Source organism: Macaca nemestrina, chromosome 7 (assembly GCF_043159975.1).
Source record: "Macaca nemestrina isolate mMacNem1 chromosome 7, mMacNem.hap1, whole genome shotgun sequence".
NCBI classification, from domain to species: domain Eukaryota; kingdom Metazoa; phylum Chordata; class Mammalia; order Primates; family Cercopithecidae; genus Macaca; species Macaca nemestrina.
The window spans coordinates 139,036,458-139,060,771 of NC_092131.1; the positions used below are offsets into that span (position 1 = coordinate 139,036,458).

The 24,314-nt window shown below is 44.3% G+C and overlaps 1 protein-coding gene and 1 long non-coding RNA gene across 27 annotated transcripts in view; one reads left to right on the top strand and one right to left on the bottom strand.

Moving 5' to 3' along the window:
* Positions 1-389: 389 nt before the first annotated feature.
* LOC105488994 (tropomyosin 1) overlaps positions 390-24,314 on the bottom strand; it is a 29,283-nt gene continuing 5,358 nt past the window's right edge. For 2 of the 26 annotated variants that reach the window (XM_011753587.3, XM_011753571.3), the window contains exons 3-10: positions 15,493-15,626; positions 12,601-12,718; positions 11,348-11,418; positions 11,015-11,090; positions 10,008-10,070; positions 9,641-9,710; positions 8,131-8,209; positions 6,169-6,366 (exon numbers count right to left, since the gene is read on the bottom strand). In XM_011753587.3, the coding sequence (XP_011751889.1) occupies positions 6,363-6,366; positions 8,131-8,209; positions 9,641-9,710; positions 10,008-10,070; positions 11,015-11,090; positions 11,348-11,418; positions 12,601-12,718; positions 15,493-15,626 (615 nt within the window). In that variant the 3' untranslated portion in view covers positions 6,169-6,362. Of the gene's footprint in view, positions 2,423-6,168; positions 6,367-8,126; positions 8,210-9,640; positions 9,711-10,007; positions 10,071-10,497; positions 10,574-11,014; positions 11,091-11,347; positions 11,419-12,600; positions 12,719-15,492; positions 15,627-23,631; positions 23,853-24,314 lie in introns of those variants that run through there. The other 24 variants (XM_011753554.3, XM_011753547.3, XM_071101230.1 and 21 more) reach the window with 18 other exon arrangements.
* Positions 11,057-12,420, top strand: LOC112427886 (uncharacterized). The gene is made up of 3 exons (XR_003019646.2): positions 11,057-11,142; positions 11,841-11,981; positions 12,090-12,420. It is a non-coding gene; the product is annotated as an uncharacterized lncRNA (long non-coding RNA).

Sequence of the window (24,314 nt, forward strand, 5' to 3'; positions counted from 1 at the left end):
AAATCACACTGCTGGGGGACAACAGCCGATCTGGCACATTAACCCATCCTTGGTTCTTGTGTGGCTATGCCACTGCTAGAGACTTAGCTAATATGTCAGGAAGAAAAATCCCCAAACCAGTAAAGCCACTGCCAAAGTCCTACATGGATGTGCAGATATACACCAACAACATTGAAAATGACGTTTGGAAAGGGCCTCTCCTGCTTGGTTATAACTTTAACAGACCAAAATAACGCTGCCTTCAGTGTTTCTGAGAAGGTAACACATGAAACCCAGTTTCCCCTGGACTCTGGGATACCGTTTTGAGAACCTATTTGTGGCGGAAGGCAGGTCAGTGGCATGATCAAAAGTTCACAAATGAAGAACGTACAAATGACAGGACCACCAAATTTAGAAAATGTCCTACAATGTGCATTTTATTCCATGTCATTATACAATGTTTACATATAGTTATAACTCTCAAGAAAATGTCCTTTACCAATTGGATGTAGTGTCTAAATCTTTCACTTTAACATGAAGAACTGAAAACAGTGGAAATCCACATTGTTATCCTACAGATTGTCATGAGCTGCACGTGTGCCAATCAGAAAGGAATGGAAGTCTCGAAGAGCAGCGTGGCTTACAGACCCTTGGCTTTAGTGAATTCAGGCATGCGGGATCCATAGTCTCATCTTGTAGTAAAACTCAAGACAAAATAAGTTAGTGTTGGACAGAGTTCTACATTGTACAATGTTGAACAAAGGACCACAGGGGGACCTTTTGTTTAAAGTAGCACCAATCCACACCTGATTGTGTTTCCAACATTCATCTTCCTGTTGACTCTATCATTGGCACTTTGAATGGAACTTCTTCTGCTTTATTGAGGATTCCTACACTGACTAAGCATACCGTGTTGCTAAACTCTCTACAAAGTGTGGCAACATCAACCCGGGAAATGGCACATTTAAACCAGGATCGCCCTGACATGGGCTTGCCTTTTTGTGTGTGTTTTCTCCACCCCCTGACCTAGCTGGTATTTCGTGGATGTTTCTGTGACAGTGGTAAAAGTAAATAAAAATGCATTTAAGGGGTAAGCAGGTGTTTAAAAACAAAACAAAACAACAACAAAAGGAAAGAATGTGGTCGCAGCTAAGGAGGTTTTCACATGTTGTTTAACTCCAGTAAAGTCTGATCCAGCATCTGATGCATACTAAGGTTTTCTTCTTTGGCATGAGCCACTTTCTCTGTGGTGGGATTAGAAAATTAAGTCATGAATAGCCGTGCTTTGGACACAATGGTGGTTTGTACATTTAGGCAGGCAAACATCAATCACAAACACAGGATGAGATGATTAGAACTAGGCATGCTTGTAAGACATTACTCATTTCTAGACAAGAACCTAAGATGGGGGGAGGACGTCTTTGACCCAAAGGAGCCATGGCACGGATTCTCATAGAGCAGTCAGGTGCACCTCCACCAACAATGCACCGAGGATAAAATGCACATGGGGTTTGCTGAAGGTTCACTGTGTGCCGTGGGAACAGGGAGAGGTAAAAAACCAAACACAGCTGCGGCACTGTTATACAGACTGGAGAAGTTACAAACGGCAGACATTTCCGAGGTACAGGCAGTTAAAAGTCTAGGAGTTGTGTGGTAACACAAACTCACAAAAACAAAGATGACATAAATAGGTTTTCTGAGAACTTTTAAAATGATTTATTTCTGTTGCTCATAAAAAATTATCAACATGTTTCATGCACACTTCATTAGGACATTCTCTTAATATTTTTATAGTGTTCTATGTATTAGCATGACATTCTCCCCAGACTCCAACAGCACCATTAGACTGAGTAAAGCATACCTTTCAGACAACCAGGAGCTTCTGGCATGAGTTCCTGTTTTCAAAAGCTATTTTGCCCAAGCATAGGAACATTTAATCATATTTCAAACACTATACCATATGTTTAGAAGTTAGGAATATGAATACCTAATAGGAATATATATACACACATATATATGTATACTTAAAGTAGGACTCATGGCTGTCGGGAAATAGAAAACATTTTTTTGGGGGGGAGCTCCTGATTATTTATCAGTTCAAACAAAAGGACCTGCTATTTCAAAGAGCAGTGCTGAATTGACATAAGTATTTTACCATAAAAGCTGTTTTGTGATTAAAGAGAACGTAATTATTCCAGCCATACAGAGAAAAATGCAGGCAAGGCCAGCCTTTCAGCCAATTCCTTGTATTTGCATTTCTGCAGAAAGCAACTGTTTTCAACTCTATTAGTTGAAGGTAGGACAGTCTTAGATTTTCTGCACATGGGCTCCACTCCTAGAATTCAGCCCAAGTTTTTTCACTCTTAAGTTTAATCCTCATTCAGAGCCAGCTTTAGTTCATTAGTGAGGCGGCGGTTTTGCTCAAGTTGCTGGTAGAGTTGATCTGTACAGGTCAGCAAGCAGGTTAGCAGAAAAGAGGCAGAAGGAAGAGAGGTTAGCAGACTGGGTGAGAGGCAGTTAATAGAGAACAGAGACCTCAAGCAGGACAGCAACTGGTCACTTGCTGAGCAGTTTACTCTTACCCCATAGTCACCTGTCCTGTATTCAGGAAGGGTAGATCCTAAAAAGCTTGGTAGACTTAGGAAGGGTCAGAATTTCTCTCTTGGTGGGGAGAGGAGGGGAGGAGGAGCAACATGATAAGAGGAGGAGGAAGAGTGCACGTTCCTCTTATACCTCACTAAACCACTTTGTGAGCTGAGCCATACATGAGCTCACTTTGTGAGCTGAGCCATACACTTTGTGAGCTGGCAACAGATTTGGGAATGGAGGCCTGGCTGGAGGTGAGCCCAGTGCGACATCCACCCCTTGCTAGGGCTATGTTGAACTTAGGTGAAACCTCGACCTGCCCGGTGCTGCCCACCTCTTCCAGAACCCCTTTCCTCTCCACTCACAGGGCAGGCTTTCCCCTCAGGTAGTACCAGCTGGGGGTTACTGCTTTTGCTGCACTGAAATTTTCTGAAATTTGGAATTAAGTCCCTGTCCTTCCCCCAGTCACCATGATACAGGGTACACATTCTGACTCTCATCTAGCTTTGATAGTGTTATCCATTCAAACAGCAAAAGAACAAGCACTTGTCACCACTCAACACTGATTTAGAATTTATCTGCTTACTTCTTTTTTTTTTTTTTTGAGACAGAGTCTCGCTCTGTCACCCGGACTGGATACGGTGGCGCAACCTCGGCTCCCGGGTTCACGCCATTCTCCTGCCTCAGCCTCCCTAGTAGCTGGGACTGCAGGCGCTCACCACCTCGCCCGGCTAATTATTTTTGTATTTTTTAGTAGAGACGGGGTTTCACCGTGTTAGCCAGGATGATCTCAATCTCCTGACCTCGTGATCCACCTGCCTCAGCCTCCCAAAGTGCTGGGATTACAGGCGTGAGCCACCACCCCGCCCAGCCCTATCTGCTTACTTCTTGAAGAGGATGGCATTCATGTGTGGTGCTAATGGATGTGTATAAAATGAACAGAACTTGCAACACCTACATGAAGACCAGCGTGATATACATTTTACACACTGACACGTGATCTGCTTCTGGGGGAAAACAACTGCAGGAGTGTCTGTATCTGACGATCCAGGGGACACCCACGCTATGATAAGCAAGAGCCTGCTATGCACTGGCAACAGCCGGAGGATGCAGGGTGGCTTTGAATGCTGGTGACAACTTGGACCTAGAAATACTTCATGATCTTGAAAAGCTAACAGTCCTACCCCTGGGGAAAATGTGCCTGCAGCCCCCAGGTCTGTTGGGAGATTGAGCTGTTCTCACATTAACATTCTCTCATAAATGGTAGGACATGGGAGGATGCTATGCTTGTTATGTTTTCTCGCTTGGAATATCTGCTGCTCTGTCCTCCTCACTCATCCACATTTTCTGAATACGCAAAACTCCAGTCAAATGTCAGCTACCTCCTCCAGGGAGCTCCCAGTCAGAACAGTTCTCTCTTCCTTGTTGGCTCCAAATGCACATGCCTATGAGTTCAGACTCACTTCACTCCTCTATCTCCCCACCAGATGGCCAGCTCATCGAGGGCAAAGAGCCTTTCCAGCCCCTCTCTTTACACATCCCCACTGCTTCCCATGGTATTTTGCAAGTGACATATGCTTGGGGGTTGCAAGACATAAATCCCATGACTACATTCACACTACGGACACAGGGAACTGTCACCATGGGTAGGGAGCATGTCTCAGTTTGCTGAGCCCAAATGTTTGGCCAGGCTAGAATGGAAGAACTTTGGCGAAAATCTGGAGAATCTAGAGGGTCAGTGTGAACTCAGCAGGAAGGACAGCGGTCCCTCCGACAGCTTCCTCTGGACCCGCTCTGCTTCAGCTGCTGTGGAGCTGGTGTGCATGGGTGGCCGAAAGGCAGGCACAAGACATGCTCATATCCTTGGAAGTGTTTTCCTTCCTGTTCTATGGAGACTCCCAGCTGTCTGAAGCTTCAAGTGCCCAAACTCAGTGATGCTTTTGGTTTGGCCTCCACTGGAGCAGCTGTAGCTATGACCTGGCCCTTTGAACCAGAAGCCTGGGCTCCAACAATTTCTTGATAAACTTGACTTGCTGTTTGCCTCTTGCATGTGCACACCTTGGGCTACTCCTGACCTGCCCTCCCAGTCCATTAGTGCCCCACTTCCCCTTGTAGAGTGTACTGATAGAAAGTGTGAAAGTCTCTGGAAGGATTTCCAAAAAACAGATGTGCCTCCAGAATTACATGGACATCTGCTCAGCAGAACTTTCAGACTTGGCATTTTGTCTACGTCAGGAAGCAGAATTTACTCAGAGAAGGGTACTCTTCTCTTATTCTGAATTTAAAAAAGAACAAGGAAGGAATCATAGAAGCAGGCCCAAGGATTAAGAAAAGAAAAACATGAAATCATAGAAGTCTTTATACACTCAAGGGAGAGACACTGTCCAGATTCTAAAAGTCCACCACACTACGACCACAATACTTTAATTCTCAGCTTTCTTTTAAAAACATATTTCCTCTATGCTTTGAAGTCTCTGTAGAGTGAGAATGACACTATCTTCTGAGTTTGTCCAAATTTATTTCAGTATGGTGGTGTATCAGCCCTCTCCGGCTACAAAAACTATATACAAAACACGCAGATCATCCATGTTAAAAAAGAAAACCAGGAGAAATATATAGCTAGATTGTTCAGGAAGGAGAAATGTTGAGGATTATGACACTAAAGTCCATATAAGTTAAAGTTCTAATTTTTACAATGTATTTTTTTTTTAAAAATCAGTTAATTGCTGTTTGTGAAATAAAACAGAAGCCCAAATGAAATACAATTGTCTTCTGAACAATTTCCACCAACTATCTTTTTGGGAAGAAAAAAAAGAAACTTTCATTGCTATATTTTAAAAATGTCCACAAATGAAAACACAGCCATTGAACACAAAGATTATGAACAATCCCTCCAAAAGAGTATGTGCTAAAAATCACAAATCACGACTGACCAGAGTAATCATATTTAGAAAACCTAAGGTGTCATTTTCATGATCAAAATAAAAGTGGCTGAGTCATGAATATACTTCAAAAAAGCTTGAACTTTTCTTTGTGCTATAAAAGGATGATCAACAATAACCAAAACTTACATTGTTTGAATCCAAATTCTTTTTCACCCTTCTCAATGTATAACTTCCTAGTAATATGGGACAGCTACGGAACCATTCATCATGAGCCTTTGATTAGTTAGCCAGGTCCTCCCAAGCAGGGCCACCGAAACATCAACATAGAGGGGTCACTACATCCTGAGCTAAACCTCCAGCAAAGGAACACACTGATCAAGCCAGACCTTTCAACTCTCAACAAGCAGTGTCCCCTGTGTGTCCCAGACTCCAAAGCAGAGCCATCACAATTCCCCCAAAACCCCCACAGATGTCCAGACCTCATTCTAACCTTTGAAAAACAGAGGGATGCAGGCCTGGGTATTTTGTTAAAGTTCAACAAGGAACCACTGCTTTAGAAACTCCTGATACAATTCTGTATAGTGTTCAGAATTTAAAAAGAAAAAGACAGCAGCAGCCAAACACTAACCCTCATATGTGTGAAGCAGCTTTGTAGTTTTATTCGATGTTGAAACTAAAATGTCAATAAATAAGAAGTAAAAAGAATAGCAAACAGAAATAGCTTACACAGTGTTTATTTGACACTGAAACGAAGAGCTTCTGTACAATAGAAAGCACAGTGTGTGCCTGGCTCTAAAGCAGGATGCTAAGAGAGAGAACCAGGGTCAGCTGGAGAACAGACAAATGCAGAGCTCAGAGAGGTGGGACATCCAGCTCGACGAGGGAGTCTTGGGAGAAGTGAAGCAAAGAAACTTATCTGCGTGAAGATAAAAAGGTGGGAGGAAAAAAAAAGTGACGCAATGAGAAAAAAAAAAAGAAAAAAGAAAACCAAACCAATAGATGACAGCACCTGAAACACAGACAGGAAGCAGTCATGCAAAACCCACTGCCAGCCACACCCTTGGGAGGTCGTCCCACCTGAGGCCGTCACAGGCCGCCTTTCAGCAAGGGTCCATTTTGAGAAAACCCATGAACAGAATTTAAAAACAAATTTTAAGCTACACTCATCTTTCAGAATATTTAATCATACTTGATGCAAAAAGTTTTTCCCAAAGAAATCACCACATTTTAGTACTGGAAAAGACCTTAGAGACAGATGATCGGCTCCTCCCCCTCATTTACAAATGAGGGGTGAGAAGATAGACTGTTCTCTGGTTTCCATGGCAACAGTCATGTCTCTAGGGGCTTTTTTGTTGAGTGTGGGGATTCTATAACCTCTAAGGCCACAGGCACATGCCATACTCTTCAAGTTACCATTTTTCCTGCATGGGTAAATGAATGACAGGTGGGCTTGGAAAATGACATTTCCAGCTTCAGTGGAATTTAGGGTGATATTAGAATGAAGAACTCTGAAACATTCCAGGTTAGAATTTAAAGTAGTAGGATAAGTTTAATATTGAAGTTTGGTTAGTAATACGTAAATTAGTTGTATCTGTTGAAGGTTCTTCTCATGATAACAAGACTACCTACTCCAACTCTTACTGCCTAAACAGTAAAATGTGGGCCATTAACTCCCAAGCTCACATTGTACAATCTGTGTTGAATTTCCCATTTCTTTGACACAGGTTGTGGTAAGTATTTATCGTGGGTATTTTAATTCTTTTCATGAAAACAGAAAATTAAAAGGCTTAGTTACTCAGCAGAGGGTTCTTTTCACTCTAGAATTCTTTGGGTTTTTTTGTTTTTTTTTTTTTGAGACGGAGTCTGGCTCTGTCGCCCAGGCTGGAGTGCAGTGGTGTGATCTCGGCTCACTGCAAGCTCCACCTCCCGGGTTCACACCATTCTCCTGCCTCAGCCTCCTGAGTAGCTGGGACTACAGGTGCCCGCCACCACACCCGGCTAATTTTTTTTGTATTTTTAGTAGAGACGGGGTTTCACCGTGTTAGCCGGGATGGTCTCAATCTCCTGACCTCGTGATCCGCCCGCCTTGGCCTCCCAAAGTGCTGGGATTACAGGCGTGAGCCACTGTGCCTGGCCTACTCTAGAATTCTTAAAAGTAAAAGAGATGATCTTTTATAGTACCACTGTTAGGGCTGTATTGGATCATGCCAATTTCCTTGTCCTCAGATTCTCAATAACCTGACACTTTAAGGGTTCCTTCAATTTCTATTTATTTTATGAAAATGATTATGTTGTACTTAGTTGAATCTCAGGAAACAAAGTTTTGATATTTCTTGAGACGTTCCTGCACAACAAACAGCATGGCCATCTAGTTTTACTTGAGTTTAGCTTAATTTCCCAAAAGGATAGTGCTCAAGGTCACTCACTCTAGTTCACTGCTCTAGTTTAGCACTTACAAAATAAAAGGATTCTGAAAAGAAAATGGTTTGTATAGACACTTAATCTAGTTGGCCTTCATATTAGTAGAAAGTGAAAAAACAATAACTATTCTAGGTTATGACAAAAAGGGTGAACACAAGAGTGCAAAGATGGAGATCTGGGAGCAAGGAAGGGATGGTGGTGAGTTTATTACATTAGCATGAGGGCAGGGTGTAAGCAGGCAGAGTGGATGCACGTTTACATGGAAGTCATATCGTTGAGAGCGTGGTCCAGCTCCTCGCTGATGGCTTTGTACTTCAGTTTCTGAGCGTACAGCTCGTCTATGACCAGGAAGTGGAAGGCAGAGGTGCAAGAACATGGAGAGTGATCAAGAGATGGAAGGTGAGTGAGGGTGGTGCATGCACCATCCCAACACAGCAGCAAGAAAAGGGCAATGCATGAAGGGGTTGGTGCCGCAGCAGGTGGCCAATGCAGGAGGCGTGCGTTTTGTTTTAAATAAATTGAAACAAAAACAAAGAGAACAAAACCCATTAGAAAATAAAATGAGAAAGACTCAATACGAAAATCATAACAAATATGGTAGGTATATCAGTAAACCATGTTAAATCCTAAACGAAACCACAGAAGGCTGTCTCCTGGTGAGGGGAGACAGGGGCTAATGGAACATCTTTCTTTTGCAGAGCTATATTTTAATTACACTGGAGTAGTCAGCCATCTGCAGCTATAAACAATGGGAAAAAAAAAATCCAACGGCAGTGTTTTGGAAGAACAATTTGTGACTACAGCCTGTAGTCCTTATCTGGCTCCACCTTCAAACCACCGACTTCCTGACCACACTAGACCACTGGGATAGCGATTTCTTAGTGTCATTTAAGCTACTCCTGTGGTCTTCCCACTCAAGCTGCCTATTACTGGTCCAGGAGGCTTGAAAAGCAATGAGTGCCACACTTTATATGGCAGTGGTATGGCAAGTCTGCAATTTAGTTTTGTAATGCTGCAGGTTTCATACTTTGCTGCACTTTGGCAGATCATTTTGCAACCATTTGTCATTCTCTCTTCTCCACTATTTTGATTATCTGTACCAAACACTAGTTCCTTCTCTAATCCCTTCTGTGATGTATATATTTGTTTGTCTTTTTTCTTTCTTGTTCACAGCTAATCCTTCACAAACCTCAAAGCTCAACATTTAGGATATCGGTGAGATAGAGTGGTTATTACTAAAATAAAACCTAAGTGCCTTAGGGGAGAAATGCTTAAGTATAATTTTTCCCTCCTCCTTCAGGATATAAAGTAGTTTGATAAGATAATACATGACTTAAAAAAACCCCCAAATCCTTACTTTGAATTCATACTTGGAAGAAGATGGGTTCTTCTAAAAACAAGTCCACAATCACCACATCATTCCCAATTTAATTAGGAAGTAACACTAAAGATATAAAATATACTGAGTCATTCTCACCTATAAGCACCTCACTCACAATGAAAAATAAACCTGCCACACTTCTAATGAGCATGAAGTCAAGCTGGATGGCATCTGCCACTATGGCTGGTAGCTAACTAGTCACCTGGTGAGCAAAAGACTCAGGTTCATGAGTTTAAGAGCCACAGAGGAAAACCCCAGAGGACAGACAGGAAGAATGTGCAGGTGCAAAGGAGCGTATCAAGGTGGATGCCCTTGAATTGGAAAATTGTTTTGCCACATCACTATTTAACCAGAAGGATTAAACTAAAAACACTACTTAAGATCTTACCTTCTAAGTCATCAATGCTTTTCTCCAATTTAGTTACTGACCTCTCCGCAAACTCAGCCCGAGTCTCAGCCTGTAATGATTTATTTGAGTTAAAGTTGGGAAGTTTGGTGTTTCCCGCAGCTACAAACACAGGGAAACTAGAGGATATAAATGAAGCACATCACCCATAAAGTGGATCTGAAACTACTTGTCAGTTTCAGTCACCTCTGTGAGAAATGGCAGCTAGCACTGTACACACACTCCAAGGCAACCTTAGAATATTCCTGACTTGGATCACTAGAACTTTAAAATGAAAAGGCCCTGACCAGTTCCATGAAAACAAACTCATTTAAAATCCAGTTGGCTTCATCCACAACTCTCATATTACCTCCTTCAGCTTGTCGGAAAGGACCTTGATCTCTTCCTCATATTTGTCTTCCTTCTGCGAGTACTGTAATTAGAAAGAGCATTCCAGATGTCAGGCTGCAGCTCAATCTACTCATGGCTTCTCATGCAAAGAACTCGCCAGCCCAGCCAACAGATGTTAAGGATCTCTTAGGAGGTAATGGAACCTCTGATATCGAATGGCACACTGCAATACATTCTCTGCTTTCTTGCCTATTGTTTTACATGGGATAACAACAAGATAACGTATCCACTTGGCACTTGGTTTAAATTAAATTGATGACTCATATCCCTAAGATAAAATAAATTCTCTAGTTAATAAAAAGAATTTGTTACCTAGTAACTCTCCAAAAATCACCTCACAATATTGCCATTTACTAAAATGTCTACTGTATGTGTTGCTTGCACTGGCAGGGCCTCTTTGGAGCAGCTCTTAAAAGACGCCTTTCCCCCACACCATGCTCCTGGCCTACCTTCTCAGCCTGAGCCTCCAGTGACTTCAAGTTGTTCGTCACAGTTTTCAATTCTTCTTCAAGCTCGGCACATTTGCTAACGTTTTCGATCAGAGGCAGAAAGGGTGGGAGACAAGCCAAAGGAAGGAGGAGAGAAAAAGGAGAGGGATGGGAAAAAATGAAAACCGAGTCCTAGAGACGAAGGGCTGCCTGAAAGTAGCCAAATCATCGGGTATTAAAATGTTTAGTTTTGCCAGGAACACTGCCCCCCAACCTCGCAACAGCAGAAGGCAGGGTGACAAAATCCAACAACTTTGAAGTGCAATAATTTGGCTCCTTTTTTGGCTGCCCAAAGAGCATTTATGAAGGGAAAACAAAGGAGCATAAAGGACCAAGGGAAAGCACTTAAAGCAAGATATAAATAGCAGAGGGTGAAGTGAAGGTGCAGTCGTTATACCAAACGAACCAGTAGGCATTGGAAGCTGAAAGACGTCTGGGTTGCAGTTAAACCTAAAAACCACACATGAGCCATCAGTACCTTATCCTCTGCAGCCATTAATGCTTTCAAGGTCTGATCCATTATTCTTAATTGTTCTTCCAGCTGTCGGACTTGGCTGTTAGTGGACACAGGAAATGCACAAGGCCATTCACAAAATCAGTGTGCAGGTAAGGCATGCAGTGATACACGCATTCATACATAGACACCCCACACGAGTCCTCCATGTTCCATACTCGTGGCTCATCCACATCAAATGAGCACAAAAGGAGCCCGGAGCTGAAACAGGTAATGTGCAGCTGCCAGAAGGTCATGCTGTTTAGTCACTGCTCTGCAGCACCCCATTCGTGGCCTCCTGGCGCCGGGCCTGCTTACCCTTCTGAGAGCTCAGCCCGCTCCTCTGCACGTTCCAGGTCACTCTCAATGATGACCAGCTTACGGGCCACCTGCAGCAGGAAAACACAACACACACACCATGGATCTTGCAAGTTTTGTGTAGGAGGGCAGGGGGGTAGCGATCAGATCCCATCAGGCACTAAGGGTTTTGTCTACAAACAATATGATCCTCTTTCTGGTAGACCGGAGAGAAGCAACTCTCCATTAGGAGTGCGAGCAGAGAGGAGATCAGAGGCTTCTGCTTAGACTCAGAATGGTCAGCTGTGCTTGGGCAGTCTCAATTGGAAGTCCGATCCGGAACTGGCAGCCAGGCCAAAATGTGGAAGGAGGGAGAAAATACAAATTCACAATCTCAAAAACGGCAGTAGGATGAGACATATACTGAAAAGGTGGGGGCTGCCAGGAAAACAAAATAAACCTAAGAACTCCTTCAATTCGATGGCTGATCTGTACATCTACCTCCTTATTGCAGAGGAAGAATACGAGAGACACTAACGTGAGACAAGTTGGTGAGATAATTGACAAAATCAAATTTGTATTTAGTGGAAGAACCAGAGAGAGGAAGGGAGCCTCTGAAGCAGATCAAAACTTGTGAGCACAGTGTAATCTGAAGGTAATAATGATAATGAAAAGGAGGGGCAATGCTGTTTCAGGATAGCCACAATGTGATCCAATAAGGAAAAAACAGAAATCTTAATAATCATATTGCCTCTTATCGCAGGAGGTTGTTTTCATGGGAACATGACCAGCAGCAAATTCTACTGAAAATCTGCATTGATAATAGTTTTCTACCACCCTTGAGGAGAGAGGCCTCCATGAATCCACTGAGAAACTGTCTGTGGTCTCTGGGTTGCCCAATCTGGATGTGCCAGGTGACTCTGAGAAGAAGTGACTTGCACCATGACAGCATGAGAGCCTCTTTTCACAAGACACAGGGCCCAACTCTCCCTTCTGGCCAAAGATCTTCTGTCCAGGTCTTTGTGGTTTGGGGAGAGGAGTTTTGGTCCTTCTTCCCAGTGCCACTGATCGGCTTCCTGATAAAGCCTGGGATCCCCTAGCAGGATTAAAATGAGAACTGTTTTCTGGAGACAAAGGAACTTTGCTTCTCGAAACCACCCATTTCTGCCAACCAAGCAGATGGCCTCACTGAGGAATCAAGACTGTGCATTGCTCCCTGGCCTCCTGAAGGCCACTGTTGGAAGTCCACAAGGCTGTGGCCCCCAGGACCTGACCTCTTCATATTTGCGGTCGGCATCTTCAGCAATGTGCTTGGCCTCTTTCAGTTGGATCTCCTGAATTTCCATTTTTTCTTCATCCTTTTGGGCTCGACTCTCAATGACTTTCATGCCTCTGGAAAGAAAGACAAGCAGGAAAACCCAAGATTTAGAGCTGACCTTCCCAAATGCACACTGCACTGCTGTGGCCTGTGAGGCTTAGTGTAAGTGGTAGACCAAAATAGAGCACAGAGCTACTTTTATTTTCCAAACCAGGAAACAACAATTTCCAGAGCTAAAGGTGGAAAAAAGAGACACATATCTCTCTGCTCATTCACTGTGAATGAACTCTCTCACCTTGAGTACCGATCAAACTATCAGGCATCTAACATTAATGATAAAAGGTACCATGTCAGGATTCTGTCTGAATCTTGGCAGCATGAAACCGGAAAAGCCAATATGCTTTACTATTAAAAAGATAATGAGATTTCTTGCCTTTCCTGTGGGAAGCCTCAGCTTGCACATGAATCAAAGCTAGAACAAAATCAAACTTATCTTTATATACCTCTTTCTACAAAGAATCTTCTTACCCTGCCAACCATAAGCAAAAATATTAGACTTAATAAAATATTAGACTTAATATTAGATTTAATAAACTAGTAAGCCCACAAAAAATGCTGATCTTTGACCATTTCAGACAAGTAATAATGGCAATTTCCTATGGTTCAACTGAATTCTTCAAATTAAGTTTTACCTGTAATGGAACCCTTTCATGACAGCAATGCTGGGAGACAGGCCTGACACTGTCCTCTACAGAGTGTATTACGGTCCTATGGCATGGTGTTATGTTTCAGAAAAATACTAACTGACCTATGATATTTTACAGATATATGGAATAACAAATCATGTAAAATGGAATTCATTTATCAAAATTTAAGTAGGCAGTATAAGTGAATCACTATTTTTTTATTTTTATTTTTTGAGACAGAGTCTCACTCTGTCACCCAGGTTGGAGTGCAGTGACGTGATCTTGGCTTGCTGCAACCTCCACCTCCTGGGTTCAAGCGATTCTTCTGCCTCAGCCTCCCGAGTAGCTGGAATTACAGGTGTGCACCACCACACTTGGCTAAGTTTTGTATTTTTTAGTAGATTTAGGGGTTATGCCATGTTGGCCAGGCTGGTCTCGAACTCCTGGCCTCAAGTGATCTGCCCACCTCGGCCTCCTAAAGTGCTCAGATTACAGGTGTGAGCCACCACATCTGGCCCACTATCTTTTGATGAAGCACTGGAATACAGTTGAGGAGATCTGGGTCGCAGTCTTGGCTTAGCCACAAATATGCTGTGAGCCTTGGTGCAAGTCACACTGGTCTCTGAACCCTAGTTTTCTCATTTGTAAAACTAAGGGACTAAATGACCCCCAAGTCCCCTTTACTCCGAAGTCTAACACTACCAGACTGCCTTTAAGGTGCTCTAACAAGTATATTTCAGAAGGAAGTCAGCCACAAAACCGCTCTTATGTGTACACTGTAAGAGATGATTAGGCATCTTAAAGAAGTCCAAAATGCTTGGTTAGCAAAGAAACACTAAGCAGCAGTGGATAATGGCCTAAAAAGTTTAGCTAAAAATCTTCTCAAATCCTAAAGTCTGAAATCACTCTTTATACCGGGTACCTGGTGGCAGGATCACTTCAAAGAGTGAGAAATGGACAAGATGACTGGCTGCCTTCACTTGCCCAGGTCACAGCACAGATAGATACACATTCAGTGTTCTGAGCCCTTCATGCGATGCCATCCCTCAAGCAGCAGAACGCTCTCTCACTTCACGGAGTCTCTCTTGAAGTACTTCCATGCAATACGGCAAATCCTTAATTCCAACAGTTGAGCATAAGGGAAAATGGCTTCTAGACCACCCAAGGCTGTGCTGGTCTATACAAACCATGCTTTCCTTTACTACCACAGAGCTGAATCTTAGAGTAATGATTCAGCTAGAGCCAGATTACAGCAGAAGAGGGCTCAGAACACACGAGCATCTGACTATTTGTGTGCACGTGTCTTGTGTGTATAGAGACCAAGTCCAAAATATTTTACTTTTGCAGACCGTATTTCTGCTTTGTGTTTTTTCTTCCACCTATTTGTTAAGCTATTTGACAACTGACAGTCCACAGTTCCTTTATTTAGGCCTAAGCCTCCTTGGTATATTATAAAATAAAGTTATACTTTAACAAATGCACGGCTGGGCGCGGTGGCTCAAGCCTGTAATCCCAGCACTTTGGGAGGCCGAGACGGGCGGATCACGAGGCCAGGAGATCGAGAGACGATCCCGGCTAACACGGTGAAACCCCGTCTCTACTAAAAAATACAAAAAAACTAGCCGGGCGAGGTGGCGGGCGCCTGTAGTCCCAGCTACTCGGGAGGCTGAGGCAGGAGAATGGCGTAAACCCGGGAGGCGGAGCTTGCAGTGAGCTGAGATCCGGCCACTGCACTCCAGCCTGGGTGACAGAGCAAGACTCCGTCTCAAAAAAACAAAACAAAACAAAAACAAAACAAAACAAAACAAAAAACAAATGCACAACTGCTCTGTGGTCAGTAGGAATGAAAGGGCCAACTCGTATCCCTGACATTTCTCCTTTACATATCTGTCTGCCTCATTAGAGGGTGAGCTCTGTGAAGGCAGGAACAAGATCTTCTTCTTCTTTGTAACCTTAGGGCTTAGGACAGTGCTTTGGACATAGTAGGTGTTTCACTGATGCTAAATGAACAAAACCAACCGAGTTATACCTGGGATCAATAGAGGAAATGATCCCACCACCAGGGGACTGAAAAATTCTTAAACCTCAAAGATCACGGGAGCCCTCCGGTTTATTCCACCAGGAAAGGCAGCTGCAAAAGATGGCTGATGGGGCATTCTCACCTCTCACTCTCATCTGCTGCCTTCTCAGCTTCCTCCAGCTTCTGCAAAGCTGTTGCCAGACGCTCCTGGGCACGATCCAACTCTTCCTCAACGAGCTGGATGCGTCTGTTCAGAGAAGCTACATCGGCTTCAGCCTAGGTAGAGAGAGTGAAAAGCATTTCAGAGTTGGGGAGAAAGTGAGGGCGGTAGCTGCAGGAAATGGCTGGGACTGCAATGCTGATTTCAGACAGGAAGATTGTCTTGTGGTGAGCTACCTTTAAGTGCATTACAAGCCCTTATCAACTCCGGAGTTCTCGGACACATTCATACATTGATTCATACAGTAAACATCCATATTTGTGTATACACAAATCTATACACACAATTCTCATCAGACAGATCCTTAGCACATGCTCTTCCACATGGTTCCTTTCTTCCACAGATTTCAACACCCTGGCTTTACTTGCCTGTTAAACAAGAGCGTCATCACAGCCACCTCACTCACTGGGGGCCTGAAGTGTGAACTGAGACAAGACTTACCCAGGCTCAGCCATGTAAGACAATAGCAGTACAGCCAGAAATCGGACTCAAGAGTTTCATGCAAGTCTTTTCTTCTAGCCACTTTATCAAAGGATCCTTACAAAGGAACTCAAATAGTTTAAAATTCAGGGGTTCTAAAATACACACCACATGAAGGCCAACACGATCCAGTAACCCCTTTTGGAATAACTGGCCTCACTGGAACAGAGCCAAGACAAATTTCCCAAGTGTTTTTGATGTAAGCCTATGAAATTTCTTCGAAGTCAAGGTTAATACAAGAAAAGTATCAAACTACTAAAAAGAAAAATAATACAAATACTGTTTTTACTTGGTATCTATCTCTGAAATAAAATGTTGGTTTCTTTGAGAAGTAATGATTTTTTCCCTGTCATAAGAAATTGTTGCTATGAGTCTCAGAACACTTGTAAGACTATGATGGTCCATTATACACACTTGCACTGGTGGCTGTTTAAATATTGTGCATGGAAGTGGGAGGCAGAATTTACTCATTAGGTACAATATCCTCATCCACTGTGAATGTATGTTCACTAAGGGGTGGTAGGGTTTTCAGAACACTTAGGAGTTTTCTAGAAATTACAATACACACTTAGGGACCCATGGTAATAGGATAACAAATTTCTCTACATACAGCCCTGTCTTTGCCATTGACCTGTAAGCTGCTCGCATCCAGAGAACTCACAGTTCTCTGCACAGAGTACGGGCTCAGTAAGATAAGTAAAACCAACCTAATTTTAATAAAAGCAATGTTTTTAGCTTATGGATCCACAATACAGAGTTGGAAATGCAAATGTAGTTAGAGACTGTGGTCAGTCTTTAATCAAAGAAATCTGAGAACCTTCAGCTCTTTGCTCATCTAGATTTGTAAGATTTTAAATGCCAAGTTTTATCTGAGAAGACAGGTGAGTAGGGCATCTCCAACCACGGTGAAGGACTCTATAAAAACATGTGAATACACTTTTATCTTGACAAAAATGTAGTAATTGGTTGATGGAGGCAGGGAGCAGGGCAAATGTGAAATAAACCAGAGGAAGAGCATTTACAACTGTACTGCCTACGAAGTAAATCATTATCAGTGCACAGCTGGTAAATGGGCCCAGCTAGGAATTACTGGCAGATGACTGTTGTTTCTGGTGTGTGTGTGTATTGAAGGGCAAGGGTAATAGGATAACAAATTTCTTAATTATAGAGAAGTGTCTTTGAAAAACCACTGGGCTTTTTTTTATTACTATTACTGGAAGGATGTATATATTAAGGATATACTTCTGGGTCAGTTAAGATTTCTTCACTTTTCTATATTTTCATTTTCCAGTAAAATTCTATTCCTTTTGAGGGTGGAGGGGAACTCAAAGCTGAAGCAAAAACAAAGGGCAAACAAAACAAAACAAAAATAAAAACCACACACAAAAACCAAGCACACAATTCAAAAGCCCTACAACAACAAAAAGCCTCCGTAGAATGTCTAGGTTATGTATTCAAAAGCACCGTACACTTTCTTTTCTTTCCTCCTTTCTTATTATTTTCAATATGATGGCAAATATCCTTGTTACAGAGGCTATGGCCTATTAGAGCAATGCCAGCAAGATTTTCAAAACTTTTTTGTAGCTACCAAGTTCTAAGTTCTCTGCCCTGCTTTAGATCTGGGCCTAAACCTCAAGGACTTTGTACTCGCAGAAAGATGACTGTTTACATTTTGGGGATAGAACCCTCTGGGTGACAGGTCTCTATCCCCAGCTCCCCACACAGCTGAGTCACCAGAAAGGAAGGAGACAGCACCTCATGTTCATTCCAGCCTCGCCCATGAGATCTCCCTACCCAAAGGGCCCCCACCAATCCATCCGTGTCTTCCCTCCGATCAACCCCACCCCCATCCTTTCCCTTAGCTCTTGGCACTGCGTTTATAGAATGCTGTTGTCTAAATGCCACTCCTGTGTTTCTCCAGGGTCATTCTGTAGAACCTCAGACTCCTGGAAATCAGAAAATATGTCCTACAGGAATACCAGCCAGCAGGGCTTCATACAGGGTGCCCCAGCAACAACTGGGCATGGAGACCCATTTCTAGGTGCCAGTTTGTGATACAGAGAGAGGAATGGTAGGGCACACACAGCAGACCTGAGGGTGCCTGCCCCTTCCTGAGGAGGCCCTGTAAATCCAAAAAATAGGGTCTCAACTTTTGAGCTAGAAGGATCCCTAGGCATTGTCCACATCAGCAATTCCCACAAGTGACTGAGTGTCAGAATCAACCCAGAGATGAGCATTAAAAAAATCAAAATTTCAGGTGGGCGCTGTGGCTCACGCCTATAATCCCAGCACTTTGGGAGGCCGAGGCAGCTGGGTCATGAGGTCAAGAGTTTGAGACCAGCCTGACCAACATGGTGAAACTCTACTAAAAACACAAAAATTAGCCAGGCGTGGTGGAACGTGCCTGTAATCCCAGCTACTCAGGAGGCTGAGCAGGAGAATCACTTGAACCCGGGAGGCAGAGGTTGCAGTGAGCCGAGATCACGCCACAGCACTCCAGCCTGGGTGACAGAGCAAGACTCTGCCTCAAAAAAATAAAAATAAAAAAAATTAAAAAAAAAAAATTAAAAAAATCAAACTTCCAGGCCCTGTCCCTAGGGATTCTGATTCAGGAGGTCAAAGGGGGAGGGCAGGAATCTGTACTATAAATAAACAATCCCCTTTGCCACCACCCAAAGAAGCTGGCCATTCTTCTAGCTCTTGACTAAAAAGAGGCGGCAGGAGGGAACTCTGACCCTGGGCACTGAAGTATGCGGAGGCCATAGAGCCATCAGTGGGAGACACGATTAAAATCCAAGTCACCAGGCTCCTGGCATGCCAGCTCTCCACTTGTCACTTCTCCTGGCTTCCCGGAACGTCATGGAAACCTTGGAACTGGCAGTTCTCACTCCTGTGGTCTTTATCTCTTCCGACATCAGATTGAGATGTTCTCCCGCCCCCATCCCAACTCCCCAAGAAAGGCCTCAGGGACAGACCCTAATTAGGACTAGGAGAACAGCTGCTGCAATGCAAATCATCCACTAAAGTGATGATCACAATCTTTTTGAAATTAGGCAGGATATAAAATTGAAAACTTCATAAAACAATGCTAATGGGTAAGAGGAAGCTCACGTAAGGACACAGAACATAAGGACACGGAACATTTACTCCCTAGCCCAGAAGTCAATGCCTACTGCCCCAGAGGCTTCAGAGCAGGACAGGCAGAGGGGCTTCGAGGTTAAAGCCAGGACCTGGGAGTAGTATCTGAGGCACACCTATCTTTATGGGAAAACTCTGAACCCATGACAGGCTCTGCAGGCCCTATTATACTGGCCTAGTAGAATTTTTGTTTGATTTGTTAGAATTCAAGATATGTTTAATTTTACAATTTAATCAGGGCTACTTTTTTCTCTTTCTTATTTTTACTTTTTATTCTGATTTATTATGCTCTATGCTCCAAAAGCCCCACACCTCTCACCTTTACTAGCTTTTATTTCTGGTATTTTTTTTTCTAAGTTTTGAGGTTATTTCGTTATTTTCTAAGGTTCTTTTCATCATGGCACCTGGGGATTCTTAAGGACCTGCTGTTGCCTCTGCTGGTACAAGCCTATAGACACATGACCACCTGTTATTTAAAAGCAGATATAAATAACAAGGCATTTGGGGAGGGGTCAAGACCCCAGACACAAATTATTTCTAGGCATGTAAATCACTCTTAGTGTACTAAGTTAGCTTTCTTCTTCTTCTTCTTCTTTTTTTTTTCTTTGAGATGGAGTCTAGCTGTGTCTCCCAGGCTGGAGTGCAGTGGCATGACCACGGCTCACTGCAATCTCCGCCTCCTGGGTTCAAGCGATTCCCCTGCTTCAGCCTCCCCAGTAGCTAGGATTACAGGCACGTGACACTATGCCCAGCTAATTGCTGTATTTTTAGTAGAGGTGGGCTTTCACCATGTTGGCTAGGCTAGTCTCGAACTGCCGACCTCAGGTGATCTACCTGCTTCCGCCTCCCAAAGTGCCGGGATTACAGACGCGAGCCACTACACCCAGTGGAGTTAGCTTTCTTCTAACAACAGCCCCACGTGCTGACTGCCAGTGAAGTCTTTCAATTTGGGATGATAGTTTCTTTTATTTCAAAAGTGCTATTGTGTTCTAACAATTAATGAACTACTCAAAAAAGAGACTGCTGTATTAGTCAAGGCTACCAATGTCTTCTTGCAGATCTGTTTTTAAATAACTTCCTGGTGCTTTGTACTTGAGGTGCCTTATAATGCATATGACCCTCCTCTAAGGTAACAGCCCAAGGGCATGCACCCCATTCCCCCACCCCAACATGGTACTATATAGAAATCAAGGGCATGCCCACCCCACCATAGTATAATATCCCAAATCAGATTTGGAAAAAAAAAAAACAAAAAACCTTTTACGAGGCTTAGATTTTCATGAAATCCAGATGTTTTAGCCAATACAACCACAGAAAATTAAAAATGGCAGTGACTTTTACTTTTTGAAAAAGTATTCCAGGTAAGGCTATTAAGAAAAAATACTGGTGGGAGAATATTATATTCTAGAAATCAATCCTCTGCAATATGTTTCCAAAGTCCTGACTGAACCGGAGTGGAACCTGGGATGATCAAAGGTCAGGTCCTTTTTATTTTATGCAAACTGTAGTTATACGAAGAAGGTTTCACCCAACTTGCTGTGTAAGACCAAGTGACCACAGCCAAGCTAAACTTCTGCCCTTATATGGTAAGGAAAGGGGGGAAAAACACTGATGACATTAAGGGGCACTCCCATGGATAACAGATAAACACAACCTCCTGTGTGTGTGCCAAAGCCCATAATTTACGAGGCATATTTGTATAATGAGGGAGAACAGACATGAACAAGGCATTGTAGTGCCTCTGCCTTGCCTACATATGAAAGCAGAATTCGAGAGTGTACATTCCAGTTACAGCCACTCTGGGAGTGCCAATGCAAGCACAAAATGCACCCTCGGTTTCCTATCCCGGAAATATTTACCAAGTGTAAAAAGGGAAAATGCTGGGAATTTTTGTAAATTGGTTATTTCCCATGATTTAATCATGTTACTAATTAAGAACCTTCTGGCCACAACTCCCTGTCTCCTTGTTTGCTGGATACTACTCAGAAAGGAAGATTCTTCTTGCCTTTTTTTTTTTTTTTTTAAATAATGAAAAAAGCAAACAAAACCCTAGTGGGTCACAAGATCTGGAGTCAATCATGTCAAGCAAAATAGCCTCATTTCAACATTTTGAAGGATCCACACAACTTGGAAATACAGACTAGGAGGAAGTAAGGGATGGCTGCTTTTTCCAAGGTAAGGGCTGGTTTAATAGGGCCTATTAACTACAGTCTGAACGTCTGAGTATTTGAATTTAGGCCAACTCTCTGGTCAAATATTTTTTGCAGTGGCTCATGGTTTTGTCACTAAACCTTTATCTTTGCTGCCAAAAGAAACTGTTACTGCTAGTTTAACTCACAGCCCAAGCTACATCTAAATACCTAAGGTAGCTACACTTCAGTTCCAATTTCAGAAGTTAGGAACAACTTGCAGCCTGAAAGTCTCTCTTCAATGGTCTGATCCAGTCCTCAAGTTGCTGTCTTAAAAGGTTCTGTGTTCAATCACCCAGGTAGACTGCTTGCAAAAATTACTTAAAATGAAACCACTTAAACCACTTTTGATATAAAGCCGTGAAAAGAATGAAAGTATTATCTTTAGCCGACTGGCACAGGAAGAGTACTGTTATAAAAACGATGCGCAAAAGATGCACATTAAAATAAAAGTAATAATGTGCCCTTCATAAAATTTATCTTCTGTGTCTAACATCAATCACTAGGCCAGGAGTCAATACAAGGCTCTTCCGCATAGGGTCACACATACCCTTTCTTAGCAGGGTGAGAAGACCTCAGACTTCTACCACTAACACCACTTCAACCCATCAAACATGCCTACCAGCCTGTCCACTTCCTCTTCATTCAAGCTCTCCGCCCCAAAAAATGTTGATTAAAAGCAGTAAATGAAGTGTTTTATGATGTCATAAAATGAGCAAGCCATCTTTAAGACCCCTTGCTGCGTGGGGAATTGAAGGTGAAGGAGCACTGTGTTGCCAGGGCTGTGCAGTTTTAATGACAGTGGGCACACAGCACTTACCCTGCTGCGCCAAGCACCACTGTACTGTCTGTACATAGTAACTCCTTTAACCGACAGGAAGATGCTGTTACTATCCACACTTTACACTGAGGGAACTGAAACACAGAGGTTAAGTAAATTGCCCACTGCTAGTAAGTAGTGGAGCCAGGATTCAAATTCTGACAGTCTGGGTCCAAAGTTCTTGTTCTTATCCATCATATTCTATATAGTTCAAATGGTTCAACGACAGCTGCTAGCCAGTTAGGGAGTCGGAATTAGTTTACCACCCAGCCAAGTTCAGGGATATCCACAGGACTTTTGCTGACTCGTCCTATAAAGCAAATACTGAGAATTATCTTTCGCCTATTGATTTCCTTTTTCCTGCTTTTATTTTATCTGAAACTTTCTCTAGTTGAGCTTTCCTCTGAAGAGGACCATTTCAGATCTTGAAGTTTCTGTGGCCAGCCATACAGCCATTTACAAACACTTAACCAGAACGATTTACTCAACTCAGAACAGCCCCGTATATTAAGCACAGCAAGACATATCGCTTGTCATAACATTCCTAAGGTGTTTGTTTCAGTATCTTGATTAAAATACACACACACGCACACACAAAATCGACAAATATCAAATACTAGACTACCTCTGAAATCCTGTTCCTGTTTGCTGGATACACTTGCCTTAGAAGGAAGGAAGGAAGCCAGGTATTACATTTAACAAGGGGGAGGGGAAGCCCGCAAGAGAATACACCCAATAACTGTTGATATTTCGCCAACTTTTTCCAAGACTTGGTAACAAAAGATTATCTATCTGTATGGGAGAAGAGCGAAGGAGGACTGCTGAAGAAAGGGAAGGGTGAAGGGTATTGTACTATATATTAGCTCTTCCAGCAGAACGCGGCGCTGTCAAGCTGTCAATGTCTCTCTACCACCTCAGAGACACAGGCCTCCGGAAAACCACAGGGTCGACGGGGACGGCGGAGTGCAGCATCCCCGGGCCCCAAGTCCACAGTGTCTCTCCCACTTGACCTGTCGGCACCCCCTTCTCAAAGGTACGCATGTCCAAGAGGAAGGACCTCCTCCCACTCCACTCTCAGAGTAAAGCAAGCCAGCAGCGCAAAGTGCACCTCCCGGGGACGCAGACACACGACCGAAAGCCACCACCCCAGAAACAGACCCTTCCTGGGAAAATGCTCCTTCCAGAACCTTCTCAACACCACCCCTGCTTCCGCTGGGAGCGTTTACTTTAGATCAGCGAGATGGAAAGGAAAGGCTGAGAATAGGCCGGGCCCCTCCCCAGAGCCCGCCGCCAGCTGGCCCAGGTGCGCCAGGTGCGCCCTGGAGGCGTGGGGACTGGGGACCGGAGCCTGCAGGAGGGCCCTGCTGGGCGCCGCGGGGCTGCCCGGGGAGGATGCGCCTCTGGGGTCTGCGGGGTGATGGGTGGGTCCCTTACGGTCTCCCTCAGCTTCCTCTCGTGGTCCAGCTCGCGCTGCAGGGTGCCCGCGCGCTCCTCTGCGGCGTCTGCCTGCTCCTGCAGGCTCCGGATCTTCCTCCGCACCGCCTCCAGGGAGCTACTCCCCGCCATCGCGCCGGACCGGTAGGCGGGCGGGCGGGCTGCAATGGGAGAGGCCGGCTGCTGCCCTGCGGACCCGGCTGCCGCGGCTGTCCCGGCTGCCCAGCGCCGGTCCGCCCCGCCCAGGCCTCTCTGTGCGACGGCGGCGCCCCCTGCGGCCAGGAGCAGTCCGGAAGTCGCGGCCTCCAGGGCGGCGCAGACGAACCGCAGGCGGGCGCACGAGCGCCGGGGGCGGGCACGGCAGGGCGGGGTGCGCGCCGCGGATCCCGGGACCGGCCGGGGTACTGCGCATGCTCGAGGCGGCGGGTAGAAAGGCGCGCCCGGAGCGCGGCGGGGGTACCTGGTGGGCTGGGCGCTCCGGGAGGCCACTGCACGAGGGTTCTGGCTTCCACTTCTAAGGCCCCTCCCCGGCGCCGTGGTGACCCGGGGAAACGGAGCTGGCTGCTAAGGGCAATAGCGACTCCTGCTGGCCGCGGGAGCGCTGCGCTCCGGAGTCCAGATTCCCATGCCCAGGAGCCAGAGAAGCTGAGCTGCGGGTCTGGAGCCGGAATATGCCCTAAAGG